The sequence below is a fragment of the Cavia porcellus genome, unplaced genomic scaffold (assembly GCF_034190915.1).
Source record: "Cavia porcellus strain 051 isolate PalLab524CR breed Dunkin Hartley unplaced genomic scaffold, mCavPor4.1 scaffold_26, whole genome shotgun sequence".
NCBI classification, from domain to species: Eukaryota; Metazoa; Chordata; class Mammalia; order Rodentia; family Caviidae; genus Cavia; species Cavia porcellus.
In genome coordinates, this window is record NW_026947509.1 from 20,720,345 (window position 1) to 20,747,936 (window position 27,592).

The following is a 27,592-nucleotide window of genomic DNA, read 5'->3' on the forward strand; positions in this document are numbered from 1 at the left end:
ACAATGACAAGAGTGGCTGAGAAAAGAGGTTAGCCACTATTTACAGAAAAGTTCATCATATCTACTTGATTTTTAAACTCCTCTGCTGCTGAGGTCATTTTGGGGGGAGAATATATATGGAAACCAATATTTTTCCACCCTTTGCCCATATGGAGAGGTCTACCTCTTGTCCAACTGTCTTTGCTCCCAGTTTTCCAGTCATCTTTCTTCCACGTCCTTGTCCATTCAGCCAGACCATGGTCTACAGCCCATAAAGTTACATAGTCATATATCTGGCTATTTTTTATTCCAAGAAAAATGTATGATCATGTACACTGCAAAAATTCTGCCCACTGTGAGGGTTTCCATTTACCATTTTCCTTCAAGGTTCTCCTGGAAAAGGGGCTGTACTGCTACAACTCACCACTTGGTGATGCCTGCATAACTTGCCAACCATCTGTAAACCAAGCCCTAGACTTTTCTTTCTCTGTCATCTGGTCACAGAACACACTTCATAAGGGTAAGGAGCATACTAGAGGACAAGAAGGTAGTATAGAATGAGTAGGAACAATGGGCCTATAGGATACTTCTGCATGTAACTTACTTATACCTTCTGGACCTGCTTGGGTCCAATCACATACATACCACTTCCACTTGCCAATTTACTGTTACTGTGCATATCCAACTTTATGACTCAGTGGATCAGACAGCACTAAATTCATTTTAAGTAGTTTAGGTCACATGGTAACTTGGTATTCCATAATTAAGCATTCCATTTCCACCAAGGCCAGTAACAAGACAGGAGCTGTTTTTCAAAGGGAGAGTAATTGTCTGAAGATGATCCCAGAGCCTTGATCCAAACTCCTAAGGTTGTTTGCTGTGATTCACCTGTGGGAATCCTCCAGAGACTCCAAACAGCATTCCTGTCTGTCAATGACACGTCTGCTGGATCATATGGCTCAAGTGACAGGGCAGTCTGTGCAGCAGCCCAGACCTGTCACAGAGCTTTCTCCCACTCCAGGCCCCACTCAAAACTAGCAGCTTTCCAAGTCACCTGGTAAATGGAAGTAACACATCCAAATGAGGAATCCATTGCTTCCAAAATCTAAATAGGCCCACTGTGCCTAGTGCTTTATTTTCTATTGTAGAAACAACTGCATATGACAGCTTATCCTAAACCTTAGAATTCTCTGCATGCCCACACAACTAAATTCCTGGAAGTTTTATTGAAGTTTGGGGTCCTTGAATATTATTTGAATTTATTTACACACTCCAACATGCAAACGCTTTACCAAGAACCTGAGTGGTTGCTATCTTTTGCTTGCTTGATCCAATCAGCATAATATCATAAATGTAATGCACCAGTGTGATGCTTGTGGAAGTGAAAGAAAAAATCCCTATACTAAGTTGTGAGCTAGAGCTAGGAAATTGATATATGCCTGAGGCAGGGCAGTAAAAATGTATTGCTGGCCGAGACTTCCGGGAGAACATGGTGGATAGATAACAGCAGCTACAGAGACTTTCTGAGATAGCCAGCTTAGATTCCAGGAATGGTGTGGTGTGGGGAGAACTAAGCAGGGGGATATATACCCTGCTGACCCAGGAAGGAACTAAGCTGAGAGAAACTAATTGGAAATGAAATCCCAGTACTATGATTGGAACAGCTAAAGTCTCAGTGCCGAAGCTGGAACCCGTGCCTCTGGAAACCACTGCTTGAATTTCCTACCACCACTGCTACATCTGAATTGGCACAGCAGGGATAGAGACACAAAAGTTCTGAGAGTGGGAATCGGTGAGCCGAATTGAGAGCAGAGCTGGTGGGGAGCCCTGTATCAACCTATGGTGAGTGAGAGGAACAGGGACCCTTCCATAGACTAGGAGGCTCCAAAAGAGGACATTCTGGGACTGGGCAGACTAGCCGGAACAAGATGCTACAGTGACTTCGGTCACATATTCCCCTCTCAAGCAGGATTGGGAGGAGTGCTTGACCTGGGTGATGCCACAGACTAAGACACGGTAGGCTAGCCCAAACCAGGTCCCTGCACCTGGCAGTGCACCCTAATGCAGTGAGGCCTTCAGCAGGTTGACTGACCTGGAGGGGCGGACCCAGCATAGGCTGCACAGATCTGTGTCTCCCTAGTATGCTGAAGTGGGCAGGAACACCTAGTCAGCATGATTTAAACAAACTATAACCGACAAAGAAAGAAACTGGGCCTCCTATATACACCTGAATGGAAGGAACAAAAAGTATTGGAAGAGGGAGCAACAAGAAAGGGTCCTCAGTCCCCAATCCTGAGAACACTGATCCAGGAAAGGTAAATACAAAGGAGAACGAGGGTAGAAAACATGTAATATCAGGCACGGCACCAATAGACATAAAGCAGTATCTCCGGGACCCCATAGATGAGATCAAAGTGAAGTATTTAACCAAGTAATGCAAGATATAAGTAGAATAGTTAGAGAAATGCTAAGCACCTCCCAAGAAAAAACAGATGGTGGAATGGAAGAACAGAAAAAAAGGGGAGAATTGTTTGGTGGAGAAAATAGAAAAAACATAGAATAGATGAAGCAGGTTCAAAGACATTACCAGGAAACTAAAAACTCTATTGAAAGCTGGCATAACAGCTTGAAAGAAACTAAGGATAGATTATCTGAACTGGAGGACAGATTTGTAATGCGGGAGCATGAAAGGAAAATCTCCTTAAAAATAACAAGAAAACAGCAGTAACAATACAAAGGCTAGAAGATCTATAACTTAAGAATTAAGAACATAAATGAAGAAGCAGGGGTACAAACAAATGAACTGCAAAGGCTATTCACAGAAATAATCAAGGAGAACTTCCCTAATATGGAAAAAGGTAAAGATACTCAGATGTATGAGGCATACAGGACCCCAGCCACCTACAACCCAAACAGAACTACACCGAGGCATATAATAATCAAAATTCCAGAAATCCAATATAAGGACAGAATATTAAAAGCTGTCAGAGACAAGAAACAGATCACCTACAAGGGAACACCCATCAGAATTACAGCAGACTTCTCGGCACAAACCATCAAATCATGAAGAGAGTGGGGTGAAATAATTCAAGCTTTGAAAGACAATAACCTCCAGCCAAGATTGATATATCCTGCACAACTGTCACTAGAAATTAGTGGAGAAACAAGGTGCTTCCAGGATAAAGAGGAACCAAGGGAATTTGCAATCACCAATTCAACTCTACAGAGAATACTGCAGGACATGCTAAAAGAGAAAAATACCAACATTCCAGAAACAGTGGCAAAAAGGCCACAATGAATGGAGTAGAAAGCAAAATGAAGAAGACAAATTGACAACTAAGGGCATAAAAAGAGCTCAACAGAAATAAGCAGAGAAGGTTGGATGGAATGAACAGCTATTTTGGAGAAAATATGACATCATAATAGCTAGCACTGATTTAATATCAGCTTGTCTTGAAGTCCCATCAAGCTTTTGTTCTTCTGTCTCCAGTGGTCTTAACATGTTGTATCTTATTGATTTTATTATATGTGATAATATAAACAAAAACTTTTATAGACAAGGAGATAATACAGAAACCATTGTTCATTTTCTGTTAGTTGGTTCTAAATACCCTGTAATACTATCATTCTCTTGAATGGTTTTACATTGTCTTGATATGTTTGATGCTACAGTATACAAAGTTATACTCAAAGATTTCAAGGAAAGAGACACTACGGTAACTACTTTTATGTTGGGATATCTGTGGTGAAACACTATTTTGCTTAAATGGTTATGTTCTGACCTGTGCTGTTTAGTTGTTATGTTCTCTTTTATCTTAATCTACCATTTTATTATATTTTTATATTTATCTTTTTAATTAAGGAAAAAATAAATAAAAATAGCATGATATATTATAATAACCCACTTTGATTTCATATTGTCTGGATTTGAAATCCTGTATTGCTCTCACCATCTTGTTTTGACTGATTTTACTCTATTCTGTTTTGCTTGATAGTACCAAGTTTGAGAGTACAGGCAACAACTGTGAAGACAATAAATTCACTATGATGCCCATTCTGATTGACTATTATCTACTTTTGAAGATCTGTAATGTCTCCAATGTTTTGTTTTATTGGTTTTGTTCTGTACTGTTTTGTTCAATTTTATTATAACTGATAATATAGGCAATTCTTTTTAAGATAGCAAGAAGCATTATGGTAACCATTGTTGATCACCTTGTATTCTGTTTTTACATCATGTACTATGTCCAACCTTTTGATTTGACTGACTCTGTTCTGTTATGTCACATTTGATTTTACTGTCTTCTAAAAAAAAGTAATAAGAACTATGGGAATAATAAAACCCAAAATGTGTAATTGTCATTATAAAAAAGAGAGGAAAAGAAAGTGCTCTAAAGGATATAACAGCATGTATATTTAAGAGTATAAGATAGATAACCATATTACTGACATTAAACAGAACTGTTTGTGGTCTCACTGTTTGAATGTCTACTTTATATGCCTTAATTTCATAACTTGAACAACTATTTCTAATATGACAATATGTAATCTATTAACTAGTGATTTCCTACTGTTTATTTTTTTAATTCTGTATAACTTGTACCTTTTTTCTGTCTTTTTTTCTTTTTCTCCTTAAATAAATTTTTTTAAATACATTGCTGGCCTTTCTAGATGAAAGCAAATTGCTTCCAATGGGCCTTATGGACAAGTACGGAAAATGGCATTTGCCAAATTAATAGGTGCAAACCAGGTACCAGGAGATGTGTTGATCTGTTCAAGCAAGGAAACCACATGTAGTACAGCATCTACAACTGGAACTGCCACTTCATTAACCTTATAGTGTTTCACTATCAATCTCCAAGAGCCACCATCACCTGCAGAGGCCAAATAGGAAAGTTAAAAGGCGAGTTATGGGAACCACCATTCCTTCATCTTTCAAACCTCAAGTGCTAGCAATAATCTCTGGAATCCTTCCAGGGATGAGATACTGATTTTATTTCCTACATTTCCAGGTAGATGTTCCATTTGACCTTTCCCACTACACCTGTCCTTGATCCAATAAGAGGATTCTGTCAAGTACAAAGATAACTATTCCAATTATGTATTCTGGAATTATGGAGATGATCAGGTGGTGGATTCAGGGACCCACTGGACCTTGGCTAAAACTCATTGATGACCTGATCGATATAGGCTTCTACTCTTACTGGAGAGCCACAGTGATATTTTAGATATCCAGGAATCAGCAATAGTTCAGAACCAACATTCTACAATCTCCAAAATTTCTAATGGTTTTCTTTTCCCTACTGTAAAAAAAAAATCAGTCCCTGTGCAGAGAGGTGGGGGAAAGACTTTTGACAGTGTACCAGGCCCTCCCTTAGGTGGACCCATCCTCATTCAATAAGAAAAAGATGTCTTAAGAGAAACATCATATTAAACAGAGTGAATAATAGCATCCAATTATTCTTTTATTATTTTTCTCTGAAAAAAAATAAGTTATCAATGTTTTGATATTAACTATAATAATTTCTATGGATAAATTTCACAGGTTGAAGACGTTTTTTATTCCCAGTTTGCTTTAAAAAAACATTTAAATGAATGAGGATGAATTGTAGCAAATCCTTGCTTTGTTTTCATTTTTAGTTCAGCTAAATAATAATGTGTTGGTTACTCTTCTCTTGTTTTTGAGACAAAATACCTGATGCCCAAAATTAGGGAAGGAAAGGTTTATTTAGCTTACAATTTTTGGAGATTTCAGTCCATAATCAGCTGACTCCAACGCAGGGTAGCATGGCTGAGGCACAACATGGCAGCTATGGCAGACACCAGAATCCACAAAAGCAAAATGGCAAAAGGGCAAATCATGCTTCCTTTCCTCCTTTATACTCTATGCTGACCATTTGCCCTGGGTGGGTGCAGCACTCACAGCCAATCCCAGCGCTAGACAATGAACCAACCACAAATGCTAGACTTAGTCATCTCCATGACTGCACAAGGTCCCAGAGGGACAATCAGACACAAACCACAACATATAATAAGGCATTTTTTCTTTATTCAATAATATGATGTGCTACAGCAATTGTTTTTCAATTGAAAGGCCAAATATGTGTTGCTAGATAAGCCAAATTTCTCACGATATATGTTTTTCTTATTGATTGATTTGATTTGTATTGATACACAAAAGTAATGTTGGTATTTCATTTCCCTTTCCTATGTTGTCTTTATGACATCAAAGCTAAGCTAGTTCTATAAAAGATAGTGGTAGCATCCTTTCCTTTCTCCAGATGAAATTACATAGCAATCTTTGAGTATTTTCTGGAGAAATCTGTCCTGTATAGTTATCCAAAAAAAGGTTCCAATGTCATGGGTTTAATATATTTCCTCAGAAAAACAGTAGTCTTCTACCTGAACTCTTATTATTTCTTCAAATTTGGCCTGATAATTACTCTTGCACTGGTAATTCTTCAAAGCTGTTAGAGTTTTTCTTTTTTTGGTACTTAGAATCAAACTCAGCCATGTGCTTGCCAAGTAGGCACTGTGTGGTTGAGCTGTATCCCCAGCCCAGTTTTTCAACATTTCATACAGCTTTGGTTTAGGTTGCTTTTAGGGGGAGGGTTGACATGAAATCCTAGGTCATTGTTAATGAAATTCTCTATGCACAGGGACCTAGATTTGGTCTCTTCTGCCATCAATGAAATACAATTTTAGGTGTTTTCTGATTAGTTTGACAGCTCTCAACAAAATCCTGCCACTAAACCTTCAACATAAAGGGAACCACAGAGAACACTAAGGTATTCACATTAAGTAGGAATCTGTCTCCCACTGTGCCACTGTGTCATAATTTTCACTGAGGGTTTGTTGGTGTGGGAGACCACCAGGCCGCATTCACCTAACAAATGAAGCCTTTGATCCATCTTTACTTGACCACTACTTCGACCTTAACTACTGTGATATGCAGAGCTGGCTATACAGAAACAAATGTTCCCTTAATTGACCAGAAGAATGCAATTGAGTCCAGCTGAGGCACCAATGTGACTCAGCATAACAAAGCAGCTGCATTCAAGTGAGAATTGCTCTTGTGCTGATGGCTGGAATGCAAGTTCAAGCAATTCCAGGGCTAAGACATGAGATAACATCTCAGCTGAAGCCATAAGACTCAAAAAGAATTATATCTTCTTGACAGTAAAGGTGCCATCCTTTTATATATCAAGCCATCTGTTGCACCACTAATTGGGAGGCTTCTGTGTCTGGTGTCAGAATGCTCTGTTTCTCCTTTTTTTTTTTTTAATTTTATTTTGAAAGTATACAACAGAACAAGACAGAATAAAACCAACTAAGATCATAAAGTGAAATTGATACAGAACTTCACAGCAGGTTATCGGGAAAACAGTAATAGGTATCACAGTATATTTTGTTATCTTTATAATAGTTGTTCTTTCAATCACATATATCAAATTGAGATAAAATATAGAACACACTGAATAGAGCAGTACCATTAATCAGAAAAGAGCAAAACAGTAATAAAACTATTTGCCTTCAAAGAGATGGTAGAAGGAAGTCCCCATTATTTGCTATGGTCAACCTCCCAGGAGAGGCTCAGATTTCTGGTTCCCATTTGCTAATGGGTGGTGGGGGGAGGGGAGGGGAAGTGGGATATTTGACTCTAGGCCGTGCATCAATAGGTTCACTATTGCTTAGCAGGGAGGTAGGCTGGTTGTTTGGTTTCACAGAGTCCTAAGTTCCAACATGGTGTGGATCTCAGGAGCTGCTGCTGGTTCACCCCCTGGAAGGGCTGCTGTCTGCCACACTCCCACTGATTATCAGGGAGGGGAGGTGCTTGCTTGGCTTCCCAGTGTCCTAAGTTCCAACATGGCATGGATCTCAGGAGCTGCTGCTGGTTCTCCCCCTGAAAGGGATGCAGTCTGCCACACTGTCACCGATTACCAGAGAGGGGAGGTGCTTGCTTGGCTTCCCAGCATCCTAAGTTCCAACATGGCACAGATCTTAGGAGCTGCTGCTGCACAGAGCACCAGCTGCTGCTGGAAGGGCCGCAATCTGCCACACTGCCACCGATTACAGAGAAGGGAGGTGCTTGCTTGGCTTCCCAGTGTCCTAAGTTCCAACATGGCGTGGATCTCAGGAGATGCTGCTGGTTCTCCCCCTGGAAGGGCTGCAGTCTGCCACACTGCCACCGATTACCAGAGAGGGAGGTGCTTGCTTGGCTTCCCAGTGTCCTAAGTTCCAACATGGCGCTATCTCAGGAGCTGCTGCTGGTTCTCCCCCTGGAAGGGCTGCAGTCTGCCACACTGCCACCGATTACCAGAGAGGGGAGGTGCTTGCTTGGCTTCCCAGTGTCCTAAGTTCCAACATGGCGCTATCTCAGGAGCTGCTGCTGGTTCTCCCCCTGGAAGGGCTGCAGTCTGCTCTGTTTCTCCTTACACACCATGTCTCCAAGTTCCATGATCCCCACCACCTCCTTGACTGACACCAATAAAAGCCTTGGACACTCTCACTCTTGGCCTTTTATTCCACTGAGAGCAATTAGTCATCCCAGAACCCCTTCAACTATAGATCTCTTTTTTTTTCATCCATGAGCCTGAACCTTTGTGAGGGTTTCAACATGTTAAATCTGGCAAACATGAGAAATGTCAGAGACAAAGCCTTCTCTTATGTTGTTTCTCTTGTAGAACATTGCACCAGCAACAAAAGTACCTGTGCAATATGTGTGGACAAATTCTAGAAAGAAGTAACACAGACCTCAGCAGGGTAGCCTTGAGCCAGAGGTTAGAGACAAGCAGATTTGACCTCTCTCCTTCTGACATCTTTGATTTTTTCCTAGTGTTCTCACTCACACTCCACCACAGCAGGTTTTATTCAGCCTTGTGGAAGATCTATCTAAGTTTGTATAGGTAATACAGGGAATTTGCATTCATATACAGTTGACATTCCAAGGGACACACTCTAAACTCACAGGGATAGGATATGGTGAGGGCAGGCAGTTGCCAACTGTCTTGTCTTCTTGAAAAAGTTGGGGGCTTGGGTAGGTTGAGGTTTCTGGCACACAGCTCCAAAGCCCCTTCTTGTTACCCTGAGTTCCTCTTTCTGCTGTCAGCACTGACTCAGCAACTCAGTGGGAGATCAGCACATTGGCTTGGATGATTCCCCATTGCCCAGAGCACTGGCAGTTGGTGGCCAAACCTCCTAGGCAGCCCTGGAAGTTGCACCACCACATAACAGGACAACTAGACTGTGAATTCTCAAGCCCCCCTCCTAACCCTTCCTTCCTCTGTCAAAGGCTAAAAGCCTGACAGGAGGAGAAGCATGCAGCAACCGACTGAGCAGACTTTCAAGCAAGATGCAGCCACTCCTGCTCTTGTTGGCCTTTAGCCTACTCCCTGGGGCCAAGGCAGGTAAGTGACCAACCTCAGTCTCAGAGGTCTGATCCTCTCCCACAGACTCTGGGGCCACGCTTCCTTGGCATATCCATACGTTCGAGCACGGGTCTAATTCCTATTTCTTGATTCCCCAACTATTAAATGAGAATAATATTGATAATAGCCTTATAATGTTGCTGGGAATGTTAAATTATTAACATATTAACATACCTTGTGCAAGGTAAGTGCTATATGAGTATACTTTATATAAATTCATTCTGTATCCCACATATCAAAGCACAAGAGATAGAGATACAGAACTGACAGCTCCATTAACTGACGTCTAGCTGCTAAAACACCAATCCTATACTGTCCATGAACTGGACTCAGAGAGGAAAAGGAAAGAAATGAGATGAAACCTGTAATAGCAGTGATTTCTGAGAGTTTGGGGGCCATCTGCCATCACCTGACACCCTCACTGATACCTCCTCTCTCTCCCACATCATCTCTCCTGCCCTCTTACTTTCTAGACTTTATTAAGCCATGAATCTGGTGCCCACCTTGCTGGTTCTTAGGCAAAGAAGTAAATGCTGAATTCTTCCTTCCAGGAAAGATCATTGGAGGACGAGAAGCCAGGCCCCACTCCTACCCCTACATGGCATATCTTCAGATTCAGACACCAAAAAGTCCGACCTTTTGCGGGGGTTTCCTGGTGCGAGAAGACTTTGTGATGTCAGCAGCTCACTGCTGGGGAAGGTAAGAAATTCAGGCAATCTTCTGGGAGATAGTAACACAAACCCAGAAGAACTCATAGAAGAGTCATCTGAAAGAGACACTTTGGCAATAAAAGGATGAAAAAGAGACCAAATAAAATTGAGGAAATGGGAGGTGAGAGGCCAGTGTAAGTGAGGAGCTTAGGAAAACTTGATCTAAAAGAACAACAAATGGAAAGCATGCACTGAAGTTCACAATATGAACCCTGTCTTGCAATTTAATTTGGAAGAATAAACATTAAGAGGTCACCATCCCTCACCATCCCCAGCTCAGAGATTTGGGCCCAGGTTCCTGTCCCTCCCTCTGCTCTCTTCAGCTGCAGTTTACCCCTACTCTGAACTCTCTGTGGCACTGCACAGCTGTTTGACCATAGCTCCTGCTGCTCACACCTAACCTCTAGACCAATCTTTCATTTGCAGTGTTATAAATGTCACACTGGGGGCCCACGATGTCCACAGGCTGGAAAGGACCCAGCAGAAGGTCTCTGTGCTCAGAGCCATCCCCCACCCTGAATATGATCACCAAACTGCCCTGAATGACATCATGTTACTGCAGGTACTGCATGCCTATCTGGTTCTTCAGCCTAGCCAGCTTCTTCCTAGTGTGAGTGTTTCACTGTACTGGGACCATGGAGGAGAAAGAAAGGCAAGATTATCAGGGAATGGGTTGAGGGGAACATAAACTGCACACTGTACCAGCAGTCTCTGAGCATTGTTTAGGGGTCCCATCTGAGCATAACTGCCTGCACTCTTCCTGACAGCTGAGGAATAGAATCAGGCGGAATCGATTTGTAAGGCCAGTGGCCCTGCCTAATGCTGGGAATAGACTGTTTCCTGGAGCCTTGTGTACAGTGGCTGGCTGGGGACAGGTCAGCCTGAACAGGACAACAGACAGACTGCAGGAAGTGCAATTGAGAGTGCAGAGTGATCGGAAGTGCATTCGTCGCTTCAGCATCTACAGCAGCAAGACTGAGATTTGTGTTGGGGACCCTAGACAAAGAAAAATTGCCTTTAAGGTAAGCACATGACTATCTACTGATATTTTCTGAGACAGGGTAGTCTGTGCCGAGACAGGGCAATGGAAACAGACTCTATCCCCTATAGTCTTAGCCTTGGGGCCACACCAGACCAAACCAGAGTGTGGTGGGAATCTTTTTCCTATCCATCCAGGATCTGGAGGAACGGAAAGAAGCTCCACATAAAACACATACATATACATATGCAGCATCTTTCCTAGAGAAGGTGAAGACACACTGAATCTCATTATTGTGAAGACAGTAACACAGTCAAGGCTGAAGCCAGAGACTATGCTCCTTCACCCACACCAATCTGCCATCTCACACACACCAGCCCTTAAAGAAGCCCATCCATCACTGCCTTCTCTGAGAGAGGCAGTTTCAGGATAGGAGGAGCAGAAAGGTCTCATTTAGTATCCTGTCTCCTCTTTGTCTGCAGGGAGACTCTGGTGGCCCTCTGGTATGTAACAATGTGGCTCAAGGCATTGTCTCCTATGGAGACAGCGAAGGAACTCCTCCAGAAGTCTTTACCAGGATTGCAAGCTATCAGTCCTGGATACGGAGAACAATGAGACGCTTTGAACAGCAGGATCAGACTACAGATTGATTCCCCAATTCCATGACTGACAGTAAAATTCCCTGGGGCACAGGTCAGCTGCAGGGGATTGCCAGAACATTAATAAACTTTCAATTCAAAGTGAAAATATTTGTTCATTAAACATCAGTCAATACTGTCTCCTTTGGTGTGAACTGCTATAATAAAATGTTGGCTTATAAACAATAGAAATTTATTATCGCATCTCCTGGGAAAGGGAGAATTTTTATAAGGGTACTTTGAGCCTAAAAATATAGCTAAGACATGTGGGCATGTGAAAAGAATGTTAGAGAGGATAGGTCTGTATGTTTTTTATCTCCTTTGAACCAGTGATGTATGTCAAACTTGCAACAGGGCCAATGATATACATCAACCTTATGATAAGAGATGGGCAGGTATATGGGATAATTCAAAGGTCATACTCACTATAGAAAGGAATGTTGTACCTGTTTTGATTTTTTTAAACAGCTCACTTTGAAGCAGAGTAAGTGATTCTGATGTGAAGCCAACTGGAGTAGCTACTGGAAGCTGAAACAGCCTCTCCCTGGTTGGTTAGCACTCCAAATTTTCCCCCTGACAGATCACAAAGACGATTCTTTGACATCTGGATAGTGGTTTCTTTTTCTATATCTCCTCTGGCAGAGAGTGGAAGATGAAAGATAAGGGCCTCAAATGAATCTATGGTTGTTTCAGAGATTGTGGGGCTCATATAAAGTTTGAGTGTGAAACTACCAGGTGGCATTCTCACTGACCAAAAAAGGTCAGTGCATTCCTTATAAAGAGGCTGGGGTCCTTGTCTGCTCATTTTTTGGAGATGAATATTTTGGAGGCTGGATACAAACTTTACCAAGAATTTAAAAAGTCAGGACCAAAAGAAAGAAGAAGTAGGACAGCCACAAGTCACCACAAAAAGAGGAGAAACAAGGTAAGGACAGTGTCTTAGTTACTTTTCTGGTTGCTGAGGTAAAATACTCAACACCCAAAATTAAAGGAGGAAAGACTTATCAAGAGCACAGTGTGTAGATGTTTCAGTCCATAATTAGCTGGCTCCAAGGCAAGGTGACATGGCAGTCAGGCATCACAAAGGAGAAACAATTTATAGTGAGCAGAAGGTAGCATGACAAGCAAAGGAAAACACAAGCCTCTTTCTGTCCCTTATACTGTATCCAGGCTACCAGGATTATGGCAGTGGTAAACCAATCAGTGGACTGATTGATTATTCACCTACACTTAATCCTAGCATTAGGATCTGCCTCTGAGAAGACCCCACTGATGACTGCATACTGTCTTTGCAGAGATGTCTAGACACAAGCTATAACAGACAAGAAGATGAGATTCAGAGGAATTTTCTAGTGATAGGGGGGTCTGATTCTTGATTAAACTTTTATATCCAGGTGTCATAATCTCTTTAACATTTACTTCCACTTGTCCTGAATTGTTAATATAGATGCAGGAGGTCTTATGGATTACATATATCTCTTTGATTTGTGAGGAGGAAATCAAGGGCCAAATGATTATCTGTGACTTTATTAGCCAGAGAGCTGAGGGGCTCCTAGAGGCCTTATAGGGCTAAGATCATGGAAATTTGTCAAGTTTTCCAGGATTCAAGTGGTTTTAGTGTTACTTAAAGGTAGGTGAGGCCCTCCCAAGGGGTCACCAATCCAATAGCCAAATCTACCCCAGCCAGGATCCAATCCAGTTACCTGTGATACCTAAGGAGAGTGATAGTACAGATTGTTACTAGCATATCTTGTGGGCCAGGTCACTACTGATACATTGCCCCATGGGCCATGAGTTAAAGAGTAAGTAATAGCTTTTCCTAGGATGCAGAAAGGAAAAGTTAGGGCAAGATATGAAAGGGCCAATTATCAGTACTAGACCACATAAAAATAGCAATCTGCGTGGTGTCTTACACAATAATTGTTAACAAGGTGTGTTAGGTTAAGTCCTCAAGTGGCTGACCCAATGAAAGAAGAGTAGAAGAGAGGTCTCCTTCCACCACCACTAGCACCAGTTTAGGACTGGATTGCCCTGTCAAAGCTTGAGCCAAAGTGTAAATTGTTGTCTTAAAATCTAGGCAATAAGTTGCTATCTCATCCACAGGCCACATTTTGCCCTTCAGTTTTCCTCCGTGAGATGCCAGTTATTAAGCTTGTAGGTACTGCCAGATACAGTGGTGGAATTAGCATAAACAATGAAATTATCCTTGTTAAGGATAATTAGGGTTGAAGCTTGTTGGGATATGGAGTCCAAGAGCTTTGTAGTGATACATAGTTGAGGGGAAATCCTCCCCTGGTATGCATGACATGAAGGACTTTGTTTAGATTGTAACAAGAATAAGATACTGGAAAGAGGTGAACACAAATAGGGGTCAGCTTTGGAATCCAGAGGGAGGCTTCTTTGTACCTCAAGTTGGAAGGAGATATCTATAATGTGGAATTTCCAGTGTTGTGCCTGCTGAGGAGGAGAATGACAAACTCAAAAATTGAACATGTTTTGGTCTCAACCACTTATTTGGGGAGAATTAGAGAAGAAGTTTGAGCCTCTGTCATCATCAAGGAGAGGAGAACTATAATGCCTTTTATCTTGATGTCTCCCCGGATGCCTCATGTGCTCCTAGATAGGGTTTTGGGGAAGTGACTGGATCAGGGCTGTGTGGTACTGGCTTAGTATGCTACTGGATTTATAGTTGGGTGTGATGTTGGGAGGTGAAACCTGGTATGAAGTGGTGGGCCACTGCGGGCATGATGTCGAGTGCCATATATCACTTTACCTTCCTTGATCTTGGCCCTGCTTCTTGCTTGCCTTGCCATGAACTCTTTCTTATCTGCCATGTCTGCCTTGGAACCAGCTAAACATGGACTAAAGCCTCTACAAACTGTAAGCCAAAATAAACCTCTCTTTCTTTAACTTCTAGGTGTTGGAATAAGTAATAAGAAAGTAATAAGACAGGCATTCAAGGTAGGAAGCAGAGCTAGAAATATTAAGTGATAGGAATAAGGACAAGGATTGTATATAATGTAAGAGTCACTGACAAATTGAGAGCCTCACTTTTGAGAGGTTATGTTGGAGATGAACACAGGGCCATTGTTTGATTGTAAGGACTGAAGCAGATCAAAGCAGAGATTAATATGGTTCAAAAAGCCAGTGAGTATTCACTTTAGAAACTGTTTCTATTTGCATAGGAAATGCCTCTATCCACCAGTAAAAGTGTCTATAAAGACCAATAGATACCTGACACTTTTGGATCATACCATGTGGATAGTCTTTTGCTAATCTCCGCTGGCATAGTTCTCTTTTGTTGGGTAAACCTACCCAACAAATAGGGGTCCTTTTGGATTAATTTGGGTATAAGCAGAACATGTCTTTGAAATGTCTTAATGAGTCTGTGAGATTCTGGGTTCCTATTAAAAGAAGATCTGTTAAAATCGGGAGAGCCTTTGCTCATAAAATGTATGGCCTAATGAAGACTACTGAGCTTTCCATGGGAAAAAGTTAGCTGTTATAGCCTGTATCTAAATGTTCCCCTGAGTCTCACACAGTCATAGGGGGTGCTTTTCTGAGGTGGCCTGATCTAGGCTTGTGCTGCTGGGGTTGAGGAAGTGATGCTGGAACTGACTCATGATGCAATGCTGGGATTAAGGCTGCCTCATCCTCGGTGTGAGTGCTGCCTGCCCTTAAGGTGGGTAGCATGGTTGAGATATAAGGGACAGAAGGTGGCTGCTTACTGTCTGCAGCTTTCTACTTGCTGATTGCTGCCTTCTGCCTTTTATCAGCCAGGAACTGTTCCTCTCCTGCAATACCTCTCTGCTGTGCTACCCTGCCATGGAGCCAACAGACTACTAACTGAAACCTTTCCAAACTGTGAGCAAAATTAAACTTTCCTACTTTAACTTTGGGTGTGAGATATTTTTGCCTCAACAATAAGAGATGTAAGAAGTAGACATCCATCTGGAGTGGCTGTAAAACCTTGCTCTAATGCCTTTAGAATTTAGAGTAAACACTAGAATAGAGGATTAGAGCTGTCTTTTTTTTTTTTTTTTTTTTTTTTTTTTTGTCTTTTTCCTTTTTATCGGTACCGGGGATTGAACTCACGACTGCCTGGGACTGGCTTCATGTTTAGCTTATTTGCCCAAATGTTATCTCAGGAAACATGGTTGATTCTTTTGGTGGACTGTACAATGCACAATAACTACCTTAGCAAGAAGCCTTATTGCATGCAGGGGAGCCATGCTCCATGATGGTGCTCTGGGCTGTTAGCAACCCTTTCATTTCAAGATGGCCACATGAGCAATAGGAACATGAAAAGCATATGCTGAGCCTGTATAAATATTACATCTCATACCTGCCTCTAGTTGAAGATCCCAAATAAGGGCAAACAATTTGGCCTTGCAGGCAGAAGTAGAGTTGCATGGAAGGGGTTCTGACTCTATGGCTTTTGTAAGGCTAATACCCAGACATTCTGCATCATGCCATCACAAAGCTACTTCCATCTGTGGACTATGTAGAATTAGGAGGGGTGTACTGCATAACTGAGTCTGGCTGCTGCAGGTAAGGTCTGCTGTCCCTATACAAGAACACTGGAAGAGCACGTCAGGATTAGGGTCCTGTAACAAGGTGACCAGCCTAGGAGTATAACAGAATTTTATAGTAAGTTGTGGGATTTTAGTATAAGAGTCTGATACTTTATTGTCTGTGTTCCTATCTGCATTCTGGCTTTCTGAACTCTGACTACTATCACACATCAAGCACTGCTCATAGGGCTTCTCTAGCCCATGTCTCCAATCTTTCTAAACTGTTTTGGTGAACCAGCTCCAAAGGCTTCTGAACCACATGATCAAGTACAGTCACAGCAACAACTACATTCTCAGTACCAAAATCTGTATTAGTCAGTTTCCCATTGCTGAAACATAACTCTCAACACCCACAATTTAAAGAAGTTTACCTTGGATCACAGTTTCAGGAGATTGAGTCCGTGGTTGACCATCTCCAAGCAGAAAAACTATGGTAGAACACATGGTGATCAGGAAGAAGAGAGAGTGAGAACAAGTTGGGGACAAGAATACACCTTTCAGGTCACCCCTAGTGACTTGACTCTTCCAACAAGGCCTCACCTTCTAATGTAAGGCTTTTCAAGGGACATTTCAGATCTAAACTGTTACACTATCCCTATCACATCTAGGGTTCCTCAAGGATTCTTTTTAGAGATAGGAAACACGGAAGCTTGTAGCCTCCCAGGGCACTATCAATCCAGAATAGGTAGAATCTCTGCTTTTAATGCTGAGTTATTCTACTCATTAGGCTTCTCATTATCCAGGAGCAAAGCCATAGGCATGGGTCCTTTCTTAGGCCTTGGTGAGAATGAGCTTTAGGATGAGATCCCCCCACCATGAGGGAAGGAGGGACCATTTCATTTTCAATTACCCTCAAGTTTGCAGTAGAGACACTACCCCAGAGAAGATCTATAGTAGGTTTAAGCAGCAGCAGCATAGGATGTTCTTGGCATATGTATCCCAGTTGTTCACAGTGGTAATAGGCCACAATAGCTTGGCCTAAACATCCCACAGAAGACTTGGAATTTCCAGGGATAGGTAGAGACTAGACAATGACTGTTCCCATAAGTTAAGCCTATATTTCTGTCATCATCCAGTTTAATCTTTTGGACCTCTAAAGTCTCCCAGTTTTTGAAGCCCGTAAAGGCTGTATCCAGCTAGACAGAGAAAAAGATCTCAGGTCCCTATTTTAATGTGCGAACTTTTGTCTTATATACAAACTTTTGTCTTATATACTTTGATAATAAATTGGACAACCAAAACACATCTATAAATTTGTATATAGTCTCAACTAATCTGGACTGAAAAAGATATAGAAGGGTCCCTGTCTAACTTTTCAGTTTTTTGTAATTCACATGTTCAATGATTGTTTTTCTTGTGTCCTATAAGACAGGTAATTATGCAGTTTTGGTATCAATGGCCTGAAAACTCTAATTGGGTTTAACATCTAGGGCTGCCTTCTCCCTAGATCTGTTATTGTCAGGATTATGGACATAAGCCCAATGTCCAGGCATGTGGCATTTCCTTCACATATACAACAGGTGGTCAACACTATACAAATAGCCTCCCACGTGAGATCACAAAAATAGTCAGGTACTGAAATTTCCAAATCAAAAGGGATCTTAGTTAAAGGAACCCAATTTAGGTTGTATTTGTGACAAATTTAACATTGGAGAAGGAATATGAACTTAGATGGTGTCCTGATCACCACCAGCCACTTTGTAGAGAAGAAGTATTCCTGAGAAGAAAGAAATGTTTTATTTGCTTCCAAAGTTATTAACATGAAGTTGCACAGCAGATGTGAATGAAAGATTGCATCTGGGCAGGGAGAGAAACTTGCTGAAAGTGACAAGTAGAGAGAAGGGAGAAGAAATAAAGAGAAGTCGTCAAGAAGATTGTGAAGGAGAAGGTTGAAGTAGGATTACCAGGAGAAGAAAAAGATGGTGGTGCTAAAACTGGGGCCTTGTCTAGGTTACTTTATCATTTCGGGGACAAAGTACCCAATATCCACACACTAACGGAGGAAAGGTTTATTTTAGCTGACAGTTTGTAGAAGTTTCAATCTATAGTCAGCTAGTTCCAAGGCAGAGGGGCATGGCAGAGGACAAATAGTCCATGGCAGGTGGGTGGCAGCAAATCAGGAAGCCTCCCTTTCCCTTCTATCCCACTTACAAGCCTATTTGGTTAGTGTCATCCCACCCAAGGTGGGCCTTCTCATTATCCTAACCAGATTGTGATAAACCCATCAGTAGACTTAATTTAGTTATCACACACCCTAATAATACATATTTGCACACCCTAAATCCAACCATGTCTGAAAGCTCCACCTATGAGTGCATGAGAGTTGCAGGGGACATCTAAATACAAACCATAAAGGGCTGAATAAAGGGTTCCAGAGTACCTGAAGAAAAGACCATCAAGAACAGCATCTGAATATGGGTTTAAGACAGAGGAACTATGAAAAGAAGATTTAGAAACACATTTAATATTCTTCTCATAACTGAGGGTCCTGTGGCACACAAAAAGTCCTGAAAATAGGGAGCTTCAAAAATCTTTGCTCTGATGTGGACAAAAAGATGACATTATAATTTAGGGTACAATTAAGAGAACACTGTTCCTAATCCAAGAGTTTGTATTGAGACCAGGTATTGCATAAGAAAATAATGTGTCTGATTTGGAAAGTTTGGGGACCAAATATTTTTTTAAATTTTTTATTGAAGAGAAAAAATAAAACAAAATTTCAAAGCAAGATAATTAAAGGATAACAATTGTTAACATATTCCACATTGTTATCTTTAAATTACTGATTCAGAATACAACATATCTACATTTAATTGCCCAAACAGTATTAGCACAGATCTTTCTTTTCAGTGAACTAAGATAAATTAGTAGTATAACAATCTCACTATCTTAACCAGCTTTCATATATGTATATGCATATAAATGCACACACATATATATTATTTCTTTCAGCTTCTCACCCTAGGAAGACAATACAATGTTTACCCGTGTAAGTCTAATTTATCTCACTTGTGAATATGGCCTTGAGTTGCATCCATTTACCTGCAAAAGTCTCAAGTTTATGCTTCTTTTTGGCTGAGTATTACTCCATTGTATAAAAATACCACCTTTTTGGGGCTGGGGATTTAGCTCAGCGGCATAAGTGCCTGCCTGGCAAGCAGGCAGTAGTGAGTTCAATCCCCGGTACCGATAAAAATGAAAAAGACAAAAAAAAAAAAAAATACCACCTTTTTAACATATTTTTTATTTTATTTTAAAGAGGAAAAAACACAGAAAAATCAAGAAGCAAACAAACAAAAACTATAACAAAAGCAAAATGCCAACAACAAAAAAATAGCAATATAGGGTTTCAAACCAAGATGATAAGAATTTAACAGTGGCTGTTACATTGCATACTGTTATCTTCAAAATAGTTGCTCAGGTTACCAGATACAGATATGTAAAATTGATCAAACAATATAATTTCCCTTTGATAATTTCTTTTCCTTTTACTACATCTATTGTAACATTTGGATTTTATTTACTCTTTCAGTTTCATACACTAAGGAAACAGTATGGTGTTTACGCATGCAAGTCTAATTTATTTCACTTATGAGTATTGTTTCTAGTTGCATCCATTTACCTAAAAAGCCTCAAATTTACCCTTCTTTATAGCTGAGAAGTATTGCATTGTATAAAAATACATCTTTCTTATCCATTCCTCAGTTGATGGACATTTGGGTTGTTTCCAAGATCTGGCTATTACAAATTGTGCAGCTATAAACATGAATACATATATATCATTGTGGTATGATTTTTTTCAATTATTCAGTAGAAATACCCAGAAGGGAAGTACCTGCATCAAACAGGTTCTTCTAATCCTAGTTTTTTGAGGAATCACCACACTGTTTTCCACAGTACTTGTGTATACTTCCACTAACAGTGGAGAAGGTTTCCTTTTTCCCCACAGACCCTCCAGCATTTGTTATTGGTAGATTTCTTGATCTTGGCCATTCTTAATAGAGTGAGCTAGTATCGCAGTGATGTTTTAACTTGCATTTCTCTTTTTAAAAAAAAAGATAAAAGAGGACATAACAAAACAGATAACAGAAAAATTTAAGCAACATAGTGTTTTACCACAAGACAACCAGACATAACACTAGCTAAAATAGTGTCTCTATCCTTGAAATATTTGAGTATACCTTCATATACTATAGTATCAAACAGAATAGTATAAAACCATTCAAGAAAATGAAAGTATTACAGGGTATTGAGAACCAACTATCAAAAAATGAAAAATGGTTGCTATATTATCTCCTTATCCATAAAACACTTGTGTATACCATCATACATAATAAAATCCAATGAATCCAATAAAATCCATGATAAAACCGATAGAGACAGAAGAATAAAAGCATGGTAGGACTTCAAAACAAGATGATATTAAACAAGCACTAGCTATAATAATGTCTTATTTTCTTCAAAATAGCTGTTCATACCATCACAGATAATAAAATCAAACAATCCAGGATAAAACCATTCCAACTAATGAATGTAAACATTATAAGGCTTCAAAGCAATGTAGTAGGGAGTCATGATTACCATAAACTTCTATGTACTTTTACCATTTCTTACACTAGGGAGACTATACAGTATTTATACATGTGAGTTTGATTTATTTCACTTATGAGTATGGTCTCAAGCTGTATCCATTTATAAATATCTCATTTATAAATATCTCAACATGATCATTCTTTATAGCTGAGTAATATTCCATTGTATAAAAATACCACAACTTTTTTAATCCTTCCTCAGTTGATGGACACTTAGGTTGTTTCCAAGATCTGGCTATTACAAATTGTGCTGCTATAAACATAGGTGCACATATATCACTGTGGTATGATGCTTTCAGTTCTTCTGGGAATATGCCTAGAAAAGGAATAGTAGGAACAAATGGGACTTCCAATCCCAGCTTTTTGAGAAATCTCCAGACTGACCTCCACAATGGTTGCACCAGTCTGCACTCCCACTAACAGTGCAGGAGAATTCCTTTTTCTCCACAGCCTCTAAGGCATTTGTTGTTGGTGGTTTTCTTGATCCTGGCCATTCTTTCAGGAGTGAGATGAAATCTCAGTGTGGTTTTAATTAGCATTTCTGTAATGACTAATGATGGTGAAGGTTCTTTCATGTATTTATTTGCCATTTGTATTTGTTCATGTGAGAAATGTGTATTCATCTCAGATGCCCACTTTTGGATTGGATCTTTGAATTTGGGGGGGGTCTGATTTTTTTAATCCTTTATGTGTATTAAACAGAAGTCCTTTGTCTAAAGGACAGTTCACTAAGATATTTTCTTTCACTGTCGTGGAGATGTCTTTTGACGTGCAGAAACTTTTTAATAAGATGTGACTCCAGCAACTGATTCTGGGAAGTATTTCCTGTGTGGTTTGATTCCTGTTCATGAATTCTCTACCTACTCCTGTGTCTTTAAGGTTTTTACCCAATTTGTCTTCCAGTAGATTTATTGTTTCTGTTTTAATATTCAGATCTTTGATTCATTTAGATTTTAGTTTAGTACATGGTGATAGGCATAGGCCTAGTTTTAGTTTTCAGCATATGGAGAGCCAGTTTTTCCAGCATCATTTATTAAAGAGACTGCTGTTCTTCCAGTGAACATATTGAGCCCTTTATCAAAGATAAGGTGGTTGAGTGTGTTTGTAGCTGTGGTTGTATCTTCTAATCTATTCCATTGATCTTCAGCTCTGTTTTTATTCTAGTACCATGTTGATTTTACTACAGTTGCTTTGTAGTATAACTTCAAGTCACAGATTATGATACCTCCTGCCATGCCTTTGCTGCTTAGAATTGTCTTTTCTATTCTAGGTCTTTTTTGGTTCCACATGAATTTTAGGAGTGATTTCTCTAAATCTATGAGGGATGTTAATGGCATTTTTATTTGGATTGCATTGAATCTCTATCACAGTTTTGGGAGAATGGCTATTTTCATAATATTTATTCTTCCTATCCATGAGCAAGGGATGTCTTTCCATTTTCTGAGATCCTCTTTGATTTCTCTTTTCAGGGTATTATAATTTTCCCTGTATAGATCTTTTACTTCTGTCATGAGATTAATTCCTAAGTATTTCATTTTTTTGGATGCTAGAGTGAAGGGTGTTGCTTCTCTTATTTCTCTCTAAGTGACTTTGTTTTTAGTGTATAGGAATTCTATTGATTTCTGAGTACTGATTTTGTATCCAGCTATATTGATGAATTTATTTATTATATCTATGAGACTTTCAATGGAGTTTTGGGGGTCTTCTATGTAAAGTATCATGCCATCTGCAAATAATGATAATTTAACTTCCTCTTTTCCTATCTTTACCCCTTTTATTTCCCTCTCTTATCTAATTGCTCTGGGTAGTTTTCCGGTACTATATTGAATAAGAGTAGTGATAAGGGACATCCTTCTCTTGTCCCTGATTTTAAGGTAAAGGCCTTCAGTTTTTGGTCATTTAATATGATACTGGCTGTTGGTTTGTCATAGATGGTCTTTATCATATTGAGGTAAAGACCATCTATTCCAATTTTCTGTAAGGTTCTCATCATGAATGAATGGACCTCATCAAAATCTTTTTCTGCATCTATAGAAATGATCATGGTATTCATATTTTTGGCTTTACTGATATGGTGGATAACATTTATAGATTTACGTATGTTGAACCATCTCTGCCTACTTGGTCATGGAGTATAACCTTCTTGATGATTTGTTGCATCCTATTTACCAATATTTTATTTAGGATTTTTGCATCTGTGTTCATTAGGGAGATTGGCCTGTAGTTCCCTTTTTTAGTTGGGTCTTTCTCAGGTTTTGGTACTAGATTAATATTTGTTTCCAGGAATGACTTAGGAAGGATTGCTTCCCTTTTGATTTCACTGAACAGTCTGAGGAGTGTTGGCATTAAATCTCTTTTGTGTTTCTTAGAGAGGAAAAGAAAGTGCTCCAAACTATATAACTGCATGTATATTTAAGTGTATAAGATAGAAAATGATATCACAGAGTTTTATTGGATCAATGAACAGAACTGTTTGCAGTATCATTGATGGAATGTCCACTTTACAAGCTTTAATTTTGTGACTTGAACAATTATTTCTAAGATGACAATATGTAATCCATTAACTAGTGATTTCCTACTGTTCATTTTTTTTTCTGTAAATCTGTATAACTTGTACCCTTTCCCTGCTTTTTTTTTCTTTTCTCCTTAAATAAAATTTAAAAAAAAAAAAAAAAGAGAAATCTCTTTTGTGTTTCTTGTAAAATTCTGCAGTGAATCTGTCTGGGCCTGGGCTCTTCATCATAGGTAAGGACTTAATTACATTTTCAATTTCATTAATAGAAATGGGATTATTCAGCAGTTTTACATCTTCTTGACCTAACTTTGGTACTTCATATATTTCTAGGAATCTGTCTATTTCTTCCATGTTATCAAACCTATGAGAATAGAGGTTTTCAAAATAGGTGTTGATGATCTTCCGTATTTCTAGAGTCTGCAGTGATTTTACCTTTTTCATTCCTTATTGCATGAATTTGAGCTTTTTCTTCCCTTTTTTAATAAGGTTGGCTAGGGGCTTATCAATTTTATTTATTCTTTCAAAGAATCAACTCTTTGATTCAATGATTCTTTGGATTGTTTTCTTAGTCTTTAATGCATTAATTTCTGCTCTGATTTTTATAATTTCTTCCCTTATTTTGGCTTTGGGATTGACTTGCTCTTCTTTTTCAAGATGTTTGAGGTGTACCATCAGGTTGTTTATTTGTATTCATTCTGTTTTCCTGATGTGGGAACTCAGTGCAATACATTTTCCTCTGAGGACAGCTTTTATTGCATCCACAGATTCTGGTAAGTTGTATTTGTATTTTTGTTTGCTTGTAGGTATTGTTTAATTTCTTCTTTAATTTCCCCTGGGACCCACTGATTGCTCAAGAGGGTGTTATTCAATTTCCAGGTGTTTGAAGGATTTTTGCAGTTTCTTTTAGTTTCATGGTGCTGTGATCTGATAACATGCATGAGATAATTTCAATTCTTTTGCATTTATTTAAACATGTTCTGTGGGCTAGTATATGGTCTATTTTAGAGAATGTCCCATATACTGCTGAGAAGAATGTGTATTCTGATGTTGTTGGATGGAACACTCTGTATATGTCTATCAAGTCCATTTGTTCACAGGCGTGATTCAGTCTGTTATTTCTTTGCTGATTTTCTGTTTGGTTGATCTGTCCCTTGGTATCAGTGGTGTGTTAAGGTCTCCTGCTATAATTGTGTTATTGCTTATTTGATTTTTCATTTCTATTAATACCTGCTTTGTATAACTGGGTGCTCTAGAATTTGGTGCATATATATTTAAGATTATCTCTTCCTCTTGAAGTTTTCCCCTACCCAGTATGTAATGACCTTCTTTATCTCTTCTGATTATTATTGGTTTGAAGTTCACATTGTGTGCAAATAGAATAGCTACCCCCACTTTTTTTGGTTTCTGATGCATGAAGTATTGTTTTCCATCCTTTGACTTTCAGTCTGTGAGTAACCTTTTGGGTTAGATGGGTTTCTTGTAGACAGCATATGGTTGGATTTTGTTTCTTAATCCATTCTGGAGTCTGTTTCTTTTGATTGGTGCATTGAGACCATTTACATTAATGGTTATAACTGTTATTTATTAGTTTATTGTTGACATTATCTTTCTGCTGTTGCATGTTTATCCTTCCATTCTGTTTAATTGTCTGCTTTGCTTAGTGTTTTTTTTTCTAAGTGTATCTAAACTGTCTTTCAGTATTCTTTGCAGGGTTGGCTTGGTGATCATGAAGTTCTTCAGCCATTCTTTGTCATGTAAGTATCTTATTTCTCCATTCACTTTCAAGGACAGTTTTTCAGGATACATCAGTCTAGGTTGGAAATCATTTTCCTTTAGGATCTGAGATACTTCACTCCATGCTCTTCTTCACTTCATTGTTTGTGCTGAGAAGTCTGCTCTGATTTTGGTAGGTTTTCCTTTATAGGTGATCTGTCTTTTTTCTCTAACAGCTTTTAATATTCTATTCTTATATTGGATTTCTGTGATAGTGATTATTTTATGTCTGGGTGTAGTTTTATTTTGGTTATGGCTATTTGGAGTTCTATATACTTCACTGATCCTGATGTCAGTTTCCATTCTCATGTTTGGGAAATTTTCAGCTATTATTTCTCTAAATATTCTCTTGACATCCTTTGTGTTGTCCCCCCTTTTTCATTTATCCCTACCAATGTTATGTTGTGTTTTTTGCATCATCTTGCAGCTGTTGCACTATTTCCTGATTCCTTGTTATTTTTAAAAGATCTTTCCTTCCTGTTCACTAGCTGCAATCTTGTCTTCAAGGCCTGAAATTCTATCTTTACTTTTGTTGAGGCAATTTTGATAACTTTCAATGGAATTTTTGAATTCCTGTATATCCCTTTGAATCTGCTTCATATATTCTCTTTGTTTCTTATATTGTTCATCCAGGGATTCTTTTTGTTTTGTTCCTCTAATTTTTTAATTGTGTCTTCTTTAGATGTGTTTGCATCTCTTTCATTACTATTATCATTTCTTCTTTTACCTGGGAGATTATTTCTAGCTTGAATTCCTTTAAAGCTTTCTGGAGTTGCCTCTTTATTTCATTTGCTATTATTTCAGGTATTTCACGTGTATAGTATATATTTTCTTCTATGTACATAGCTCCTAACTCTCTTGGGATGGGCTGGAGGTTTGAGATTGCATTTCGGTCTTTTGTTTTGTCATTTCTTTATATTCCCCTGTTTCAAGTGTTGTTCCAAGGCTTCTCCTGGGCCTCTGGCTGCCCAGTTCCCTGGATTGAGAGACGGTCACTGGGAGTGGTGCTGGCAGCCTGAAAATCTAAGGCATTGGAGCCGATTGAGTGTGACTGGAAGTTGGGAGGTTCCTTGACCACTGGGAGCGATGATCTTAAACTCCCAGGCTCGGGATGGTGCACAGACACTCACCTCTGGCCACCCAGTTCCCCAGATTGAGAGAGGGTCACTGGGGATGGCGCAGAGGCCCAAGACCTGTGGAGCCAGCTGAGTGTGGTGGGAAGCTGGAAGGTTTCTTGACCACTGGGAGTGATGATCTTAAACTCCTGGGGCTTGGGATGGTGTGCAGACATTCTTTAATTTGTATTTCTTGAATGGCCAATGACATTGAACATTTTTTCATTTATTTATTTGTTATTTGTATTTCTTCATCTGAGAAGTGTGTATTCATCTCAGATGCCCATTTTTTGGATTGGATCTTTGAATTGGGGGGGGGCCTGATTTTTTTTTAATTTTTTATACATTCTAGATAGAAATCCTTTGTCTCAGGGAGAGTTGGCAAAATCTTTTTCCAATCCATGGGTTTTCTTTTCACTCTGTTGGTGATTTTTTTCAATGTGCAAAATTTTTCTAATAAACTGAGATCCCAGTTGTTGATTCTTTGAGGTATTTCTTTTTTTTTTTTTTTTTTTTTTTTTTCGTTTTTATCAGTACCAGGGATCGAACTCATGACCGCCTGCTTGCAAGGCAGGTACTTATGCCGCTGAGCTAAATCCCCAGCCCCTTTGAGTATTTCTTGTGCAGTTTAGTTTTTGTTCATGAACTCTTTGCCTAACCCTAGGTCCTTGAGATTTCTACCTACTTTGTCTTTCAGTAGATTTAATGTTTTTGTCTTAATACTTATATCTTTGATCCATTTTGACTGTAGTTTAGTGCATTGCAATAGGCATGGGTCTAGTTTAAGTCTTCAGCATGTAGAAAGCCACTTATTAAAGAGGCTTTCTTCCAGTGAACAAGTTTGGCCCCTTTGTCAAAAATAAATTGGCTAGTATGTTTGAGGTGGTGTCTGTATCTTCTATTCTATTCCACTGATCCTCAGTTTTATTTTTGCCAGTACCATGCTGATTTTATTATAGCAGCTTTTAGTGTAATTTCAGGTCTGGGCTTGTGATACTTCCTACCTTGCCTTTGTTACCTGGATTGCCTTTGCTATTCTAGGTCTCTTATGGGTCCATATGAGTTTTAGGAATATTTTCTCTAGATCTGTGAGATAGGCTAATGGCAAAAAATACCACATCTTTTCATCAATTGATGGGCTTTTAGGTTGTTTCCAAGATCTAGTTATTATGAATTGTGCTATTATAAACATGGGTGCAACTATATCACCCATGGTATGATGGGTATGATGTTTTTAATTCTTCTGGGAAGATATCCAGAAATGGGAATAGCTAAGTCAAATGAGATCT

At 39.3% G+C, this 27,592-nt stretch overlaps 1 protein-coding gene across 1 annotated transcript; it reads left to right on the forward strand.

Moving 5' to 3' along the window:
- The first annotated feature begins 9,258 nt into the window (after positions 1–9,258).
- On the forward strand, positions 9,259–11,904 carry LOC100733338 (cathepsin G-like). The gene is made up of 5 exons (XM_003474282.2): positions 9,259–9,386; positions 9,959–10,106; positions 10,544–10,679; positions 10,885–11,139; positions 11,579–11,904. The coding sequence occupies exons 1-5, from the start codon at positions 9,332–9,334 to the stop codon at positions 11,744–11,746; spliced, it is 762 nt and encodes a 253-aa protein (XP_003474330.1). The 5' UTR covers positions 9,259–9,331; the 3' UTR covers positions 11,747–11,904.
- Positions 11,905–27,592: the final 15,688 nt, after the last annotated feature.

What these genes read in the sequence shown, in the direction of transcription:
- LOC100733338 (XM_003474282.2), top strand. Translation starts at nt 9,332, where the DNA reads ATGCAGCCACTCCTGCTCTTGTTGGCCTTTAGCCTACTCCCTGGGGCC. An exon ending in ACTCCCTGGGGCCAAGGCAG is followed by an intron (nt 9,387 to 9,958) that starts GTAAGTGACCAA and finishes TCTTCCTTCCAG; the next exon opens with GAAAGATCATTGGAGGACGA. An exon ending in AAAGAAAAATTGCCTTTAAG is followed by an intron (nt 11,140 to 11,578) that starts GTAAGCACATGA and finishes CTTTGTCTGCAG; the next exon opens with GGAGACTCTGGTGGCCCTCT.